The sequence below is a fragment of the Onychomys torridus genome, chromosome 13 (genome assembly GCF_903995425.1).
Source record: "Onychomys torridus chromosome 13, mOncTor1.1, whole genome shotgun sequence".
Taxonomy (NCBI): Eukaryota; Metazoa; Chordata; class Mammalia; order Rodentia; family Cricetidae; genus Onychomys; species Onychomys torridus.
In genome coordinates this window covers 68,940,292-68,957,532 of record NC_050455.1, presented here as the reverse complement: position 1 = coordinate 68,957,532, position 17,241 = coordinate 68,940,292, and the positions used below count along the sequence as shown (strand labels likewise).

General features: G+C 50.8%; 1 protein-coding gene across 3 annotated transcripts in view; it reads left to right on the top strand.

Annotated features, from left to right (window-relative positions):
* Nfatc1 (nuclear factor of activated T cells 1) overlaps positions 1 to 17,241 on the top strand; it is a 107,673-nt gene that overhangs the window by 34,407 nt on the left and 56,025 nt on the right. For all 3 annotated transcript variants that reach the window (XM_036205176.1, XM_036205177.1, XM_036205178.1), the window contains exons 4-6: positions 11,842 to 12,044; positions 13,803 to 13,975; positions 15,776 to 15,916. In XM_036205176.1, the coding sequence (XP_036061069.1) occupies positions 11,842 to 12,044; positions 13,803 to 13,975; positions 15,776 to 15,916 (517 nt within the window). The remainder of the gene's footprint in view (positions 1 to 11,841; positions 12,045 to 13,802; positions 13,976 to 15,775; positions 15,917 to 17,241) is intronic.

The window sequence follows — 17,241 nt, the reverse complement described above, 5'->3', positions numbered from 1 at the left end:
ATATAAGTCACATACTCCCAGGGCACAGACAACAGGAACTTGAGAATCTAAAGGAACTGGGGCCAGAGTCATAGAGGAAGCCATGATAAGCATTGGCTTGTGCTCAGACACAGGCCCAGGCAGAGGCCAGTGGGGTCTCATGGCCTTAGGGACCCTTCAGAGGTCACTGAGCTTGCCCCCTCCCCCATATACATTCGTGGCAGATGCTTTTTCTATCATACAAGACATTTGACAGCTAGGGACATCCACCAGGAGATGACGTGCATTTCTCCGGTTGTTAAAATTGTCTTCATGCCAGGCTGCTGTTATAATTACTTTTCTTTCTTCGTGGTGTCTTTCCTCAAGTCCCAGGGGAGGTTTAGAGTGGTAAAAATATTATGAGAAGTGTGTTTGTAAGGGGTGTCTGACCTGTGGTCACAAGGTACCTTATCATTTGGTTAGTGGCCTGGGATGCTCTGTCATGTGTGAGCCTACTTCCCCTGGTCTCCTAGGCCTCTCCTCTGGAATACACACACCTGGAGGCTAACAGAGAGCCAGGGTCCTTCAAGGGCCAGTGAGGGGTTTGCTAGATATTCTGATCAGAGCAGCAAGGGGTTGGGTACAGGGGGAATAATGCAGCACTTCACTTTGCCTAGAGCAGCAAGCTGTTAAAACATGCATCTCACAGAGGTCTAACTGCAGCCCTGACCCCAGAGCAGAAACACGCTGGCCCTTGTCTACACAGAGCCAGCCAACCTTCGGGGTCTGGATTAATTTTTTATGGGTCAGCCTGGACAGTGCATGGAGTCCTCTCTCCTTTCAGGACATTCCGATGCAAACACTCTCCCGTCCCTGCCCACCATGCACAGGCTGACTCTCCCGTCCCTGCCCACCATGCACAGGCTGACTCTCCCGTCCCTGCCCACCATGCACAGGCTGACTCTCCTGTCCATGCCCACCATGCACAGGCTGACTCTCCTGTCCATGCCCACCATGCACAGGCTGACTCTCCTGTCCATGCCCACCATGCACAGGCTGACTCTCCGGTCCCTACTCACCATGCACAGGCTGACTCTCCTGTCCCTGTCCACCATGCACAGGCTGACTCTCCTGTCCATGCCCATCATGCACAGGCTGACTCTCCCATCCATGCCCACCATGCACAGGTTGGCTCTCCTGGTCACCTAGACAGTGCCTCTCCCTTCCGCACATGTACTCAGCACCATGTCCATTGTTCAGCAAACACAGGGGTTTCACAAGAATCCCTCCTGAGCACACTGCAGCTTTGCTTACTGTACAAGCTCCCAGTGGCAAAGCTAAGAGTGGACAGACAATTGGTGGTGGAGATAAGTTGTTGTACTGGAAGACATCTGGGGACAGCTCTCCTACCAGTGTGACAGTGGGGTGGAGGTGGCCCTGTCTGCTTCCTCAGTCTACAGTCGTGGATTTGAATAAAACTGTCTGGCCTTGGTTTAGTTCCGCCAATGTACTCACGGCAGGGGCTTCACATGGGCTCTCAGCATCCGATTGTGAACTCACTTCCTACCCTTACCATCCAGCAGAGTGGGAAACAGTGAGGGCACCATGTGTGCCCTGGAGCAAAGGCAAGCCAGGGCTACAAATAGAACCCTCCCTCTAAACAAGGAGCCGCCAAGTCCCCAAAGCTGACTTGAGAGCCATGGCTTCTTTGGTCCAGGCTAGGGAGAGTTTAAATGATGACGTCTTGGGCACATAGCCTGCAGATGGTTCTCTAATTACATGCCAGCAGAGGCCATTCTGAGTTAGGGTCCAGATGAGACAGGCCTAGTCAAGCCCCTCCTCTCCCCTAGGGTCTCAGACCCCATCCTTGGGGACAGGTGAGATGAGGACCATGTGAATGGAGACAAAATAGAAACACCTCTAGCAACAGTGACAGCAGGAAGAGGCACATCTCGAGCTGGCTCCTGACCGCACATGGACCCTCTTTCTGGTGACTCTGGCTTTCCTTGGCCTCGAGGACCCATAGGCACCACAGATGTCACAGTCTACCCACAGGCAGTTGTTCAGATGTGAAGAAGATACAAATAATGGGTGCAAAGCTGCAGCTGAAGACAGCTTTCTCTCGGGAGTCTGGGAAGGACTCAGGCTTTCTCTCTGAGTCTGTCCTTGGACAGTCCCCGACTCAGGCCACCATGGGAGGTAGGGGTGGAGAGGAACTATTGTTGAGTGCCTGCCCTGGCCTAGTGGCCTTGTTTCTGCCCTCCAGGAGAACACTGGGCTCCTTCCTGTGTGGATGGAGGTAGTTTGCTCTGCATCGGCATGGATGGCCGCAGGCCTTGCCTAGGCAGGCACACAGTCAAGACCTCACTGGTCATGTGGGTAGATGTCCTCAGCATGGACCCCAGGGTGAGAGAAGGAACAGATTGGGAGCCAGTGTCCCTCTAGTGTTAACACGTGGGATCTGAGATGGCATCATGGTATCGGTGCCCTGAGAAGTCTTGATGGCTTCGAGTATCTTCAGGCCTTCGTATCACATTTCCATCCCTACATGCACCCTCAGAATTCTTGAGGCTCTAATAATTTAACGGCAAGGGTTAGATTCTCTTACATATGCCCCATGGATGCTTAATGCATGGCCACTGAGTCATGCTATCCACACTGTAAACAGCAAAACTCACCAGAATGCTGGCTGCCACAGGCTGGATTCTGCAAGGTGAAAGGATTGGGGTTCAAGACAGCAGCCATATTTTCTGGGATTTCCTTGCATGTCTGGGCCTGGTATCACCATAGTAGCATGTTGTAACACACTGCATAGCATGGTATAGGTGGCTGCTCCTGTGTACAAGGTAAGCACTAGCCTAGCATGTCATTGTGGAGCCTGGGTGATTCCCAGGAGGGTGTACAGGTGACTGCTTCCTGAGTCTGTTGTGGCCTCTGAGGTGCTGAGGGAGGAGCCTTTGTTGGGAGTTTCTGTACCTGTTTGTCAGCTTTGCAAAATGAATCTGCTGGCTTTGGGTGCCTCTTTCCTTGGATTTGGGTGGACAGAGAGTAGGTGAAGGCTGCCATCTGCAGGGCCAGCCTCAGGGATGCTATGTGCCATGCTTAACACAAAGATGATACAGGCTGATGTGCATGGGGCTGATTGGGCTGTGATTCCTGGCCATGATGACAGTTTCTGAGGACACTGAGGCCCTGTGGGCCCTTATAAACCTTCTTTGCAGGAGCTGAGAGGTGGGTGGTGAGGTCTGTCCCACCTGCATGTTGCTTGAGTTTGTGCCTGTCTTTCTCCCCAGCCCCTTTAAACCCCCCAGGCTAGGTGGGAATCAGTCCTATTGGTCTTGTGCAGCACAGATGGACCCTGATTCAGTCACATGGCCTTGGTTTAAAATTCCCACAATATCCCGTTGATGCCCAGATCTTGAAGGAGGATCCCATCCACTTCTATCCAAGGAACCTTCGAGTAAGGGAGGTTTCCAGCAAGGGGTGGGGTGGGGCTCCTGCTCTCCCGAGTCAGCATGCAAGGCAGGAAGGTGGCCATTGGGGGAAGAGCAGAGAAGCTGAGCTGGAGGCCTCCCTGAGGAGCAGGCCTAAGATCCACACCCAAGTGCATCCTGGCTGTGGTTGTGAACAGCATGCTTCAGATGTCCACTCTGGGCTGTTCTGTGGGTCCTGCCTCACGGGTCATAGAATTCACATTTGATAGAGGTCTGAGGCTCAGGAAAAAAGTCGGGAAACCATTTTTTCCTTGACCTGCCACATTCTCATACCCCACCTCCTGTCTGCCCCCAGCCTTCTTCAGCACAGGAGAGGAAACATGAAATTTGTGAATGAATTAATTCCTAGGATGGAGCCAAAGCTCACTTTGCAGAATCCTATAAGAAAGTGACCTCAGGCCAGGTGGTGGTGGCGCACACCTTTAATCCCAACACTCGGGAGGCAGAGGCAGGTGGATCTCTGTGAGTTCGAGGCCAACCTGGTCTACAGAGCAAGTTCCAGGAGAGGCGCAAAGCTACACAGAGAAACCCTGTCTTGAAAAACAAAACAAAACAAAACAAAACAAAACAAAACAAAACAGAGAGAGAGAGAGAGAGAGAGAGAGAGAGAGAGAGAGAGAGAGAAAGAAAGAAAGAAAGGAAGGAAGGAAGGAAGGAAGAAAGAAAGAAAGAAAGAAAAAAGACTTCAGGACTGAGGATACTTCAAGAATCTTCACACACACAGGGGTCCAAGAGCTTCCTAGGTGAAGCCCAGGAGCCTGGGTTCTAAAACCCGACAGGCTAAACACCTGCTCAGTTCAAGCTGCAGGAGAGCCATGAAGATCACAGTCTGTTTCTAAAAGCCGCAGAGTGTGGCTTCCTCCTTGAGGACCTACACCAGGACCTTTTTCTGGGAGAAACTGTCCCAGGTTCTGGGGAGGGGACAGGCCTCTGAAAGGAAGGAATGCCATGCTTGAGCCCACTGCTTCCATTGAAAGCACACGCTTCTTCATTGGTGCTTAGGAACACCAGGCTGGCTCTACATGGAGATGGTTCACTGTGCTGGAGATGAAGCTTGGGTTCTTGGGTATTCTAGGCAGGCATTCTACCACTTGAGCTACACTCACATCCCTGAGACATTTTTAAGTAAATTAGACAACTGATTATCAGAGGCCTGGAACAGCCTCAGGCCCTCAACAAAGTGGGGAGACTTTGCCAATGGAAATCAAGGCCCCGTGAAGGTGCGGCATGCTTGGTTCTCCATGAGGGCCCAGCAGGCATTATCCATGTGTGTGGTCTCTGGCATTCATGCCCTTGAAATATTTACGTGGATACACCCATTTTGGTTCTTATTTTGTTTTTAAATTTTTTGCTTCTCAGAAAGGTAGAGAAAGTTGGTACATGAAAAGACCTGAAGGAGCTACGTGCAGCCTCTCACAGCTTCCCTCTGCTGCTCTTAGCCTTGGGTTGCTTCTGGAAGAGGCCATGTGTGTACTGGCCACTGTCCCTCAGGATCTGGGGAACTACTGGAGGCCTCATTTTGTCTGTGTTTATAAATACGGTTTTGGTCTTTAGTGTGATAATTGTCCTCATAGGAAGAGTCCTCAGAATGACATGGTATAAATTAAGTATTGCTGTGAGCTCATGACACATCCATGCACACATAAAACCCAGTGCACACATTTCCATAAAGACGTGCTTGCTCACCCAGGCATCCATTCATGAAGCAAATGCACAGGCTCTGAAACACATGTGTGCTCATGCAATTCAGGATCAAATGCACACCACACACACACACACACACACACACACACACACACACACTCATAACAAACACATGTACACAATCCCATTTAGGTCATATTCACACCTGCTTATATGTTTATACATGTATAAACACATGCATAGACATACACAAACAGGTGCACACATGTCACATATATCAGTACATACACACACACACACACACACACACACACACACACACACACACACATGAATACTTGTAACAAACACCCTGAAAGCCAGAGGATGTTTTCTTTGCAGACAGAGTTGGTCACTAGCACAGATTCTGTGGGTGCTACACACTTGACTTTCTGTGCTAGGGAGCTGTGCCCAGAAGCTCTGTCCTGTGCCTGCTTCATGGGGAAGCCCAGGGGCCTGATGTCCTCAAGCCCATTTGCTGGGACACAGGAGCTCAGGCAGCGAGTGCCTAATAGTGTCCAGGGCCTCACCTAGTTATGCAGAACCGACAATAGTGTCTGTTTGGCATCCTTCCAGGTGCTGCTGAGTGGGTGAAGTTGTTTTTGGTTTTGTTTTGTTTGTGTGGTATTTGCTAGGCAAACTCTTTACCACTGACCTACACTCCTAATCTCCCTTTTAACTTTTAATTTTGAAATAGCAGTCTCATTGAGTTGCCCAAGCTGGCTTTGAAGGTGGGATCCTTCTGCCTCAGCCTCCTTCCCGAGGGCTGGGGCGATAGGCCTGCAGCGCACAGCCTGGCTCACAAGTTGAGCTTCAATTCTCCTGCTGGGTGTCTGTGAGGGGTCCTGCCCTCGATGGTCATTTCTTTCCTCCCAGTCAGGCACAGTAGTGGCATCTGGAGTGACAAACAGCTGGTGATGTCCCCTGCTGGTTGTTCTGTAGGGGAGTCACCCATGCTAAAGAGCAGCAGTCCCCCCGGGTCTGTGCCTCTAGCTAAAGCTGGTGTGGTAGCCCCCACCTCACTAGAGTGACATCTGGCTCCTACCCTCTCAAGTTGTGGGGCAGGAAGATGGGTCAGACGCGGCTCATGTGAGTGCATTGAGGCCTCCAGGGCAGAGTAGTGAATTCCCAGGATGCCTCTGTGCCCTGCTAGGAGACCAGTGCTCTGCAGTCTCCAGGAGAGGGAAATAGAACTTCCAATAACAGAAACTTCCCGTCTCCTGGCAGCAGTGTTTGTAATGAGGAATTGGGGCTGAAAACAATCTGAGATAATGTGAATACAACACGAACTCTTAATTAACCAAGTAGAGGGAATTGGGTTTAAAAAATAGTGAAACCCACCCTGAGTGTGATCCCCGGCACCAGAAGGAGGGAAAGTGAGACCAATTTGCGAAATGATTTCTCTCGTCTTCTGGGACATGGTGGCATGCTAATGTTACTCGAGGTCTTAAATGCAAATTTCCCTTGAAGTTGATTGTTTCAAGTGCACATTATGTCTTTGGTGGAAGAATGTCACATGATGATGTTCTTTGCTTAGTAACCAAGTCGGAGAGACTGGCTGAAAGGCAGACCATTTTCATCAGTTAATTGGCGCTGTTAATTCGGATCATCCACCAGGTATGACGGTGTGCACGCTGGCCCAGCTCCAGCACTGAATAAATTTGTCCTGTATCAGTCAGTTGGCCTGTCATTTCCCTGGGTAAGTGCTGAGGTAGCACACAGGCTAAAAACAAACATTTTAATGCGCAGGAAACTAAGGAGTGCTTACGCCTTGCAAACGGAATAATGCATTTTGTTTCATTTAGAGGGAAGTCGAGGAGGCTTGGGTTTGACAGGTAACTCTATAAATGTTGTTCTGACAGACACTGTGAGAAGCCAGAGGCAGAAGGTCCATGCAGTGGGATGTGTGAAGTAGCTTAGATTTCTTTTCTTAAAGTGAACTTTGTGCTTTAAATAATAGATATTTACCTCCCAGGTTAAGCCTTAAATATTCCTATTTTCACTGAAATGGCATGTTTCTAAAGGATAAAATTATACCCTGTTCACTGCCTTACATCCCTTAAGAAGCTTGGCATGGCAGGGGTCCCGGGGGAATTTTCAGTTGTCATTTTAACGTCATCTGACCCAAGCCAGGCTGGGCGAGAGCCTTGGGCCACTCTGAGGATTGCCCACCAAGAAGGTTTGGGTCATATATTCCTTTGTGTGCGCACGCGCATGTGTGTGTGTGTGTGTGTGTGTGTGTGTGTGTGTGTGTGTTGTATCTATTTCACAAAATAGAATACTAACTGGCACAACTTGTCTCTGGATTTCTTATTTTTATTTATTTATTTTTTAATGTGTCATATTGTAAAATTACTCTAGTCCAACATAGAGTAATGGTTTCCTAGTTGATTCACCACATTGCAAGAGGTGAGGGCCTGGCTCCCAGGTGTTGAGGGGCCTGGACCAACCAACCTTGGTTGCTAACCCTTCTGGGCACTGTTTGCAGGGACTTACTTCTGTGCTCCACACTCTGTTCCTGCAGATCTAGACAGTGCTAGGCGTGACCACTCTGGCCCAAGGGTGGCAGAGGTAGTTTTCTGTGCTGGTGACCTTGGATGGGAGACTCTATGTAGTATTCATTCAGACAGGCAGGCCCACAGCAAATTGGGGAGTCTGTACTCTTTGGCTCCACCAGATTTCATCAAGGATTTCCACTGTGTTGTTATCCCAGGGTGACTGAGGACCTGTGGTTGGCAGGCACCCTCCACACTCACATATATATGTGCCCTTGGTTCATAGCCTGCCTGAAAATATCCACACAGGTGGTTAGTGAATCTGTCAGAAGTGATTGAGTTCATGGATGCTGTGACTCCATGACAAAATAGAAACAGATGCTTGGCCCATAGCTCCTGAGCCAAGCCCAGACAGAAATCTTTCCAACCTGACCCAGTGTACAAAATACATGAGGAACATGTCTGTGAGTATGTGTGTGCAGACAGAAACACCACCATCACACAGACTGTCTCATACACAGTTGATACTCAGAAACCCAACCCCCCAGATGATGGTCAGAGTCTCTGTTGGCTGTGCCGCATACATTCAGGGCTTGTTACAGGACCAGCATTAATTTTAAACATTAATCAGAGATGCTTGTAATGCTTCACAGAGGTCCGGGGAGACAAAGTTTCCCTTGGAGCCACCTACTGGTGTCACGGAGTGGCTGGTCATGTATATACCACAACCATCCTCACCCATTTTCACAGATCCCTGTCCCCACAGTTGTGACATCTGCATGGTGTCAGCCACAGGGACTGGTGGCCTGTTTTGATCCACCTCTCCACCATACAGTCTGCGGTGAGCTCTTTATCCTGCGCTGTCCTGCGTGGTGATTTGTCCTAGAGGACTGATGTTCTCAGCCCCCAGACTTCCTTATGTCTCCAGAGGTAAACTGGGTAAGCCCCATCCCTGGCCCTCAGCTCACTGACTGTACAGACCTCTGTCCTGAACACTGGTCAGCAATGGGCCTTCTGACAGGGTTCTTTTCTGGGAACTCAAATAGTTCCTTCCCCTTTAGGGGAATCAGAGGAGGGTCTGCATGTTTTCTTAACATGATGTGGAGGATGGTTCCTGCGGACTGAGCTGTGCTGTGGACACAGAAAAGGGATGAGCACAGAGCTCTCTGGACCATTTCTTACTCTCAAGTCTAAACCTTGCATGTCGGTACTGAGAAGTCTCTTGGGCTAGGGGGAGTTCGTAGGCTCACAGAAAGTTGTCCCCACTTGCCTCCCAGGGCTTTGAGTTGGGAAAGCAGAATGATTTGCTGAAGAAAAATGATAGGGTTCAAGGACAGCCCTCAGATAAGCTCTTCTTACTTTTGCCTTCTCAAAGTGGGCAATGGCTATCACCTCGTGTCGGTTCAGCTGGAGAAGGACAGGGGTCCCCCCAAGCCCACGTGCAGGTCTGCCAGCCTCCATGTGGAAGCAGTATGCGCTCCTTCCAGCCGTCAGAGGTGAGCCCTCTGTGGCTCCTACTCCACCTGCCTCCTCTGCTTATTGAGGCAACAAAGCCTCAGGCCTCTGCCCCATTAGCCTCTGGTGAGTGGGGAACACATTTTTCTTGCTGCGGCTGCTGCTGGTGGCTGTGGGCTGATAATTGAACTTAAGGGTCTGGGTTGTACCTGTTTGAAGTAGTCTTAGTCCCCGGGCCTTTCATCTTGAGGCGGGGCTGGCACTGGCCGTGTGCCACATGCTGGTGGATCACAGGACCTAATGAAAGTCATGGTGCCTATGCTTCTCCTAATGGGCCACCGGCATGCATCAGGCCAGAGGCAGTGGCTGAGGCCTTTTTGTGAGGGACATATGAGAGGTCCACTGCCTTGTAAAAACCCAGTACCCAAGGCCCACATCAAAATCCAGCAGCAGCTAATTGCACTGTCTGATTTTCTGGTTCCCATTTCTAGCTTTCATTGTTTTTCCCCCCAATGTTTTAAAATGAAAGGCACAATCCTCAACCAGCCCTTAAGGCTGGAATTACACTGGAAAGACAAGAACTGGGTAGAGCATGGGATCCTCTGTAGCCCTCTCTTCCCTGTTACCACCCTTTCCCCTCCCAAGACTCCGTGGCTCCATTTCTCGTGGCTGAGGTTTTCCTCCATTAGGGTTTGTTCCTCCACAGGGCTCCACTATCTTTACTTCAGGATCCTCAAAGACTGCTTGGTGCTTTCTGGAGGGTGATGTTCATCACCTTCCTGTTTGGGGTTGCTAAAACCAAACTCCTAGTACTCCAGCAGCTCATCTCAGGTTTCCACCTACATGTCACTCTTGGCTCTGAGTTCCAGCGCTCAGCCCTTCTGCCCCACTTGTGGCCAGGCCATTCTTTTGTGGCCTCCATGAGGGGCTGTGCATGACAGTGACCAGAGATGCCATACCTAGTCATAGACTGGGTCCTCGAAGCCCATCACAAGCACAGGTGGCTCCTGATGTCCTACAGGATCATCCAACCCAGGCTTCCTCCAGGGCAGCCAGGCACTATGGAGCATTGGAAGCATGGCCTATGGGGTGGGCAGATCTCAAGATTCTGGATAGAATGACTGGCGGGGAGACTACTAGGGGTGAGGCAGAGGAGCCAGAGCCGTGCCTGCAGGCTGCCTTCCCTCAGCTTGTGTGAGTCTTTCTGGCTAGCACACTATCCCAGGATCCTCTATGGCTGGGACCAGGGTCACCCTGTGCAGGCATATCACCTGCACGTGTGAGGTGCTCTTGCATCGAGCTTGAATGCTCATCATGGGTTGGAGTGGAGCCAGCAGGCCCTTGGCTCTTGGCTCAATGGACTTTTGAGTGGTCACACTGGTGTTTTTACTCACCTTGTGGCTGTGACTTGTCTGAAAAGAGAACAAGGTAACTCTCTCGTTGCCAATCGTGTTGTTGCTCTTTCCAAAGACTTTGAAATGAGTCCAGTGAGAAGAGAGATCAGAACAGTAGGAGAGTGAGCAAACCCTCCAGGACCGAGCAGTTCTCAGGCCTGGTGGCCTCGGAGTTCTACAGCCCTCCCCCGTCTTTGCAGAGCCTTGGAGGCATCTTCCCACCCTGGGATACAGCACGAAGGGGCCCCCTTTGTCCACAGTCTCCCGAGGATGAAATGCCTTGGTCCCGACATTTGTTAACTGATAACCAAGTGCAGTGCTGGAGACACACAGCGCTAATGACTAGCTGCTGCAGGAGGGAAGGTGCACTGGGGACAAAGGACAAGGGAGTTGACACCCGGGGTGACCCCACTTCTAAGCTCTGGTTGTTTATCTTGAAGGATGACCGTTTCCTTAGCACAAGGGCCATGTTTTAGATGTCCCCTGAAATGTAGGTCACCCACCTGCAGCCTGGAAGAAGCATCTAGTGTATTTGGCCTGGTTCGAATTATGCAGATATGGTGGGATGGATAGTGGCATCGAGCATGGGCAGCTTCACGGTTGCCTTATCACTGGTTGCAAGATACTCTGTCCCCCTGACTAGCCAGCCATGGGGTCAGCAGCGCAACTGGCATAGACATTTGTTGTCACCTCTTTCTGAAGGAGAGGTACACAGACATAACAGTCGTGAAAGGATGGCCGAGACACGCGCATGTATCATTGTACATGTTGAATTGTGTATAAATTTTGCATATGATGTATTCACAATGTTTTATGGGAGTGTGTGTGATGGTGTGCATGTGTACACATTTGCACATTGCCTCTAGGAGTGCATGTGAGCCCATGTGTACACTACCTATCTGGTTAAACACGTGCAAGGGCATGTATGAGGTGTGCATTTGTACACTGGTGCATATATGTGAACATGTGTTTGTTTGAAAATAGGACCAGGAGTGTTCAAATTTTAATCTATATTCCCAGGGCCTTTAGGATAATGGGGCTCTATTTTAATTTACTTTTTGAGATAGGGTCTCACTGTGTAGCTCTAGCTGTCCAGACACTCTCTATGTAGACTCTGACTAGCTTTGAACTGAGATCTGCCTGCCTCTGCCTTATAAGTGCTGGGATTAAAGGTGTGCACCACTATGCCCAGCTGCATTATGTATTTTTAATTTTAGGAAGTACTAGTATTCTATCACAATAAGCTGAGGGACTGGGCGCTGGGTGCAGCTCTCCTCCTGAGCTTTCCTCTGCTGACAAATAACCATTTTCCTGCAGTTTATGTGTGTAGTGCTTATTGGGAGTTCTTTTTTTCTTCGCCAGTTACATGGTTACTTGGAAAATGAGCCGCTCACGCTACAGCTGTTCATTGGGACAGCAGACGACCGCCTGCTCCGGCCCCATGCCTTCTACCAGGTCCACCGGATCACGGGGAAGACTGTCTCCACCACCAGCCACGAAGCCATCCTGTCCAACACCAAAGTCCTGGAGATCCCTCTGCTCCCAGAAAATAACATGCGAGCCATGTAAGCTGGGGGGGGGGGGGCTGTGCCCGAGGGGATAGGCTCCTGGCTCTGCCCCAGCACCCAACGCTCTGCTCCTAGCTCCCAGGCCCCAGCCCTGTGGCTCAGGCCTGGAGAACTTTACAAATAGTTATGAGAACAGATTTGCTTAGATCTAGGCTCTCAGTGGCTATGTGTTGTGCCACCTACAAGAACTGTCTCAATCACAGAGCTGTACGTGCTACTCCCAGTGCCCGCAGTTAGCCCCTATTTACTTCTGAGTGCAGCAGTGCTCCTTCAAGGAATAGTTGAATTAAGGAGGGAAGGCAAGGCCTCTGGACTGTGCTTTCACTCAGAGCTGCCAATGGGGCTGATGTGGCCAGGTGTGGTGTGCAAAGTCCATATGGCACACAGTTAGCTTAGAAAGGAATTTATTAATAAGTGGAGAACACATCACATAATATTAGATGGGGGCTCTATTCAGTTTTGAGAGCCCTGAACTGGTAGTGGAACAGAGAGAACATGTGTTCTGGTAGTTCCCATGGGAGTCACACCGTACTGGAACCCCAGGCTGGGAACAGATAACGGCATACATAAGCAGGAATCCAGGCGGCCATAATGAAAAAAACGCAGATAAGTGAGACTGGGCACAGACTGGAGGGCTTGATGATATTGCTCTCAGGGATCTGAGGTGACATTCCAGCTAAGAGATGTCTGCCGAAGGGGCTGTATGAAAGCCTGGGCTCTACATGCAAATGCTGCTAGGTGTGAGTGAGTTTGCGGTATGTGTTCACTTGTGAGGAGGCCAGCATGGTGGCAGGGGAGTGCAGATGAGGCAGAGGGGTGGGGCTCTACCACGTAACACCTTGTGTGTACTCTGATAAGTTCTTCATAATGTTAAGCCTTCTAAGACAAGGACAAAGGGAAGGCTTTCTACGTGCGTCAGCTTCTCACCAACCCAAGGGATTTACTCACTGGGACTTCATTGCCAATCCTTGGGCTCCCTTCTCTGGCTGTATAATCCAAATTTCCCAAGGACAGGACAGAGCCAGAACATCTCAGAGGAGCCAGGTTCAGCCACACCTCCTGTGCCCATCGTACCATAGCATGCTCCAGCAGGAGACAGGGGGACAACCATCCACAAACACAGCCACATAGTCCAAGACATGCTCGGAAGGCTACATTTGTGTGTGTGCTGACCTACAGGTCCCCACACCACTGCTTGATGTGGGAGACACACGCTTGTTCTCTTCTTATATGGGGAAAGAAAAGGTATTGGTTTTGATACATCAAGACTTGTGTAACGTTTGGAACGTTTTACTGGACTCTAGGTTTGAATGAAATTAGGAAGTAAAATGAAGTTATGGGAAATCTTTGAAGAAAAGTTTCATAAACCATAGAAGATATTAAAGTGAACAAAAGGAATAATGTCCCAGCCCTTGACTATGTTAGCCGGAGCACTACAGGACACACGGGAAAGCACATCCTTCCAGGCTTTTCCTCTCAGAGCTGTTCTGCAGGGTCTGAAATGTCTGGGACGGCGAGTGTCTGGTCTCTGGGGCCCCAGGTGGAGACTACAGTCTACATAGCTGCTCAGTTCCACCCTGCTGGCATACACGGACGCTGTAATCCCCCCCCCCATAAGCTGCTCCTCAGGGAGGCAGGTGTTCAGCAGGAACGGGCTAGGAGGGCTAAGTCTTTTGGGCTGGCAGTCCGATGGTTGGGGCTCCTCATTTTCGGTGCTGGGCCCGAAAGCCAAGCCACGGCCTTTGTTTCCGGCAGCATTGACTGTGCTGGGATCCTGAAGCTCAGAAACTCGGACATCGAGCTGAGGAAAGGGGAGACCGACATCGGGAGGAAGAATACCAGGGTGCGGCTGGTGTTCCGAGTTCACATCCCACAGCCCAATGGCCGGACGCTGTCTCTCCAGGTTGCCTCCAACCCCATCGAGTGCTGTAAGTGGTAACTTGGGAACTGAACCATGTCATCAAAGGTCTGTTTCAGTCTGCTTCCTGGGAAATGCAACCCCCCCCCCACCACCCCACAGGAGACCCGACTTCTGTGTCACCGTAAGAGGGTGCATCTGGGTTACACATTCCCACATGAAGCTGGTTAGTACCTGACCAAAGTACACAGCATTCCTGCCCCTGGCGGCTACAGACATTAAAAAAGCAAAGTTTGTCATGAAGCAAAGCTGTGTTGACTGTGTCTACACTTACTCCCTCTTTATTTGGGGGAAATTGAGAAAAGGAAGTTTGGCTTGGCAGCCGCCAGACTGGACAAACTGAAACAATTCCCCTTCATCCTTCTCCTCTCCCTCTTCCATGCTCCGCTCCTCTTCTCTCTTTCCTACCTGGTTCCTCTTCTTTCTCCTTCTCTTCTTCCCTTTGCTACATCCATCTCCCTTACTCTCCTTCTCTTCTCTTTCCTCTCCCCAGTCCGTGTGTGTGTGTGTGTGTGGGGGGGGTGATGGGGATGTGTGTGTACATGCTTGCACAAGCACACCCTACTGGGGATGGAACTCAGAGCCCCATGCATAGTAAACGAATGCTCTGTCAGTGGGCCATCCACTGTGTCCCAAACTTGAATTTTGTAAACTCTATATGATTATTTATCTTCCCTGGTGGTACCAAGTTTTTGCCTTCAGTATGTGCGGTAGCCACCAGAACATGGCAAAGGGCTCCCTGGCCTTGGAAAGGAAGAGGGGTGGCGGGTACCTTCCTCTCTTCTGCTTGGCCGGCCCCTTGTTCGAGAGCCATGTCCCTGGAAATCTGTCCATTCCCACCCTCTCAACTTCGCCGCCTCCTGAAGCCCTTCCCCATCCTGAGAACTGGATTCCTGTGGGACCAGCCAGACCTGTGAGGAGACACAGAGTCTCTCCCAGCTGTTGCTGCTTGTCTTCAGTGCCCTCAGACTATTTTGTCCCTCTCCAGCTCTTCTGGTTTTGTCTCCTAAGAGACTCCCTCCATGGTGGGGTCTTCAGTCCCATACTGAACTTCCTGCACAGACCTCTGTCCATGGCCCCGGGACTGTGGAGCAGGTCCACCTGTGTACCCAGCTAATCCCTGCTTCCCCAGGAACAAGTGAGGTATTCCTTAGTCACACACACTGAAGCCATGTGGCTCTGCCCTCTGTCCCCTTCTCTCTCAAGCCACTGGAGACCTGAATTTCTAAGGCTGGATCCTCTTCCCTATGAAGTGAACTCTTCCCTGGCCTGGATTGTCTGACTCAAGGGAGTCTGAGGTCACCCATCCAACACAGGTGTTGAGAGTGTCACACCCCCCCCTCCAGGCCTCTACAGCCTCCCTTTCATCCATGACCCTCATGAAGTTGCTGATCCTGACCTGGTCTCTCCCAGCTACCTGTCAAGCTTTCCACTTTGCCCCTGTCCCCAGGCTCAGGCTAACACCAGGACTAGCTTTCCTATCCAGCTCTTCTGAGGGTCTCACTGCCCTTCCACTCCAGGGGTCGGCATTAGGAGTCAGATCTCCTGCAGCTACAGAAAACAGTGTTCCATTCTTATGGTGGACCAAGGCCTGATGGTTTGCTACACTCCTGACCTAGTTGGAGCAGCATGCCTATGGTCTTCCACATAACATGGTTTGAGACTTTCTACAAAGTTCAGCACTTGGTCAGTCCCCCGAGAATCTGAATAATTATGTCAAGCAGCAGCCCCTGGGGCCGAGCATGCCAGCTAGGGTTCCTCCAGACAGCAAAGACAAAGCTTTACTCAACTCCCGCCTCTTCTGATACAGCCCAGCGGTCGGCCCAGGAGCTGCCCCTTGTGGAGAAGCAGAGCACGGACAGCTACCCAGTCATTGGCGGGAAGAAGATGGTACTGTCTGGCCATAACTTTCTGCAAGACTCGAAGGTCATCTTCGTGGAAAAGGCTCCAGGTATGTTCTCCAGGATGGCTGGATGAGCTCTTGCTCTTGGTGCGGGTGGGAACTGGCTCCTGGGTTGGCAAGATGTGGATACTGCCCACACACAATCCATCTGCCTGAGGGTGTTGGGTCATAGGGTGGGCAATCACCAGGTAGAGGTAGCCCCCAGCTCACAGAGCTCTGTATAGCTTGTGATTTGATCCCTTAGGAGTCTTTGTGTTGCTGAGAGTCAGTTGGAAGTCCACCTTGGCATCTCCAGGCCCAGACTTTCAAGAGCCACTGCCTCTGTTAAGGAAGCCTGCAGGCTGGGCATCTGAAAACTACTTGCTAGGGTCGTCTGGTTGCCCAGAGTGGGCACCAGGCTTGCCACCTGTTTTGTGCTCAGCCAGCTCTTTCTCCTGGATTTCCCCTTCCCCCTCCCACTTTCCTACCTGAGGGAGGGCTCACTTGGCTTCTCTAGAAAGCCAGTCCCCTGAACAAGTGCCGGTTAGTACCATAGTGGATAGAAGTATGGGCCTGCTGACCTTCTGGGTGTCCATAGCATGGACACCACAGCCCAAGCTGGTGTTCTCTCTGTCATTGCAACCTTCAATAGCACAGCCTTGTGTCCATGTGAGGGTGATCTCCATCTCCATGGAACCCAGGGACCCCACGAAGATCTCCATGAGAAGACAGACTGCCTCAGCTTTAACCTTCTGCTCACACTGGCCCCCATTGGAAATGTCTTATGAGTCCCAGACACCACTCGGGAGCTCAGAAGGGGTGTGGCCCAAGGAGTTGTGTGAGCTGAGTTTGCATTTTCTTTATTTACATCGGGAGCCATTGTGTCTGTGTGACCTGTGGGGACCGGGAGTGAGCCAAGGTCACTTCATTGAGACACTGATCTGAGTTGCACATCATTTCCGGAACAGTGGGAACCTTTCTGGCCCCAGATGGAGGCAGCCACCCGGTAGAGCTGTGCTGGCCAAAGAGGCTGCTGGGCACAAGAGAAAGAGCCTAGTCCACTGATAGTTTCAGAGAAGAAGGGGTGAGCTGGGCATGAGCCTCTTGAGTGGTCCTCAGCCGCAATTATCCTCCTCTACAAAGACTGTATGGAGTTTGGAGTTTTGGACCCAGGTCTTCTAGATAGCGTTTCTCAGGGATGCCATACCCTGCCCATGTGGGCAGCCAGGGCAGCATCTACTCAAGGCTGGTGTGTTGAAGGCTTTTCCTCCTTTTCTTTCTTACCAACTGGAGTTTTCTTGGAGGTGGTCAGTCCGGTACTTAACCTAATCACAGGAAAGCACTGAGGCATTCAATAACCTCCATAATGGAGTCTTGATTTTGTACCATTCACA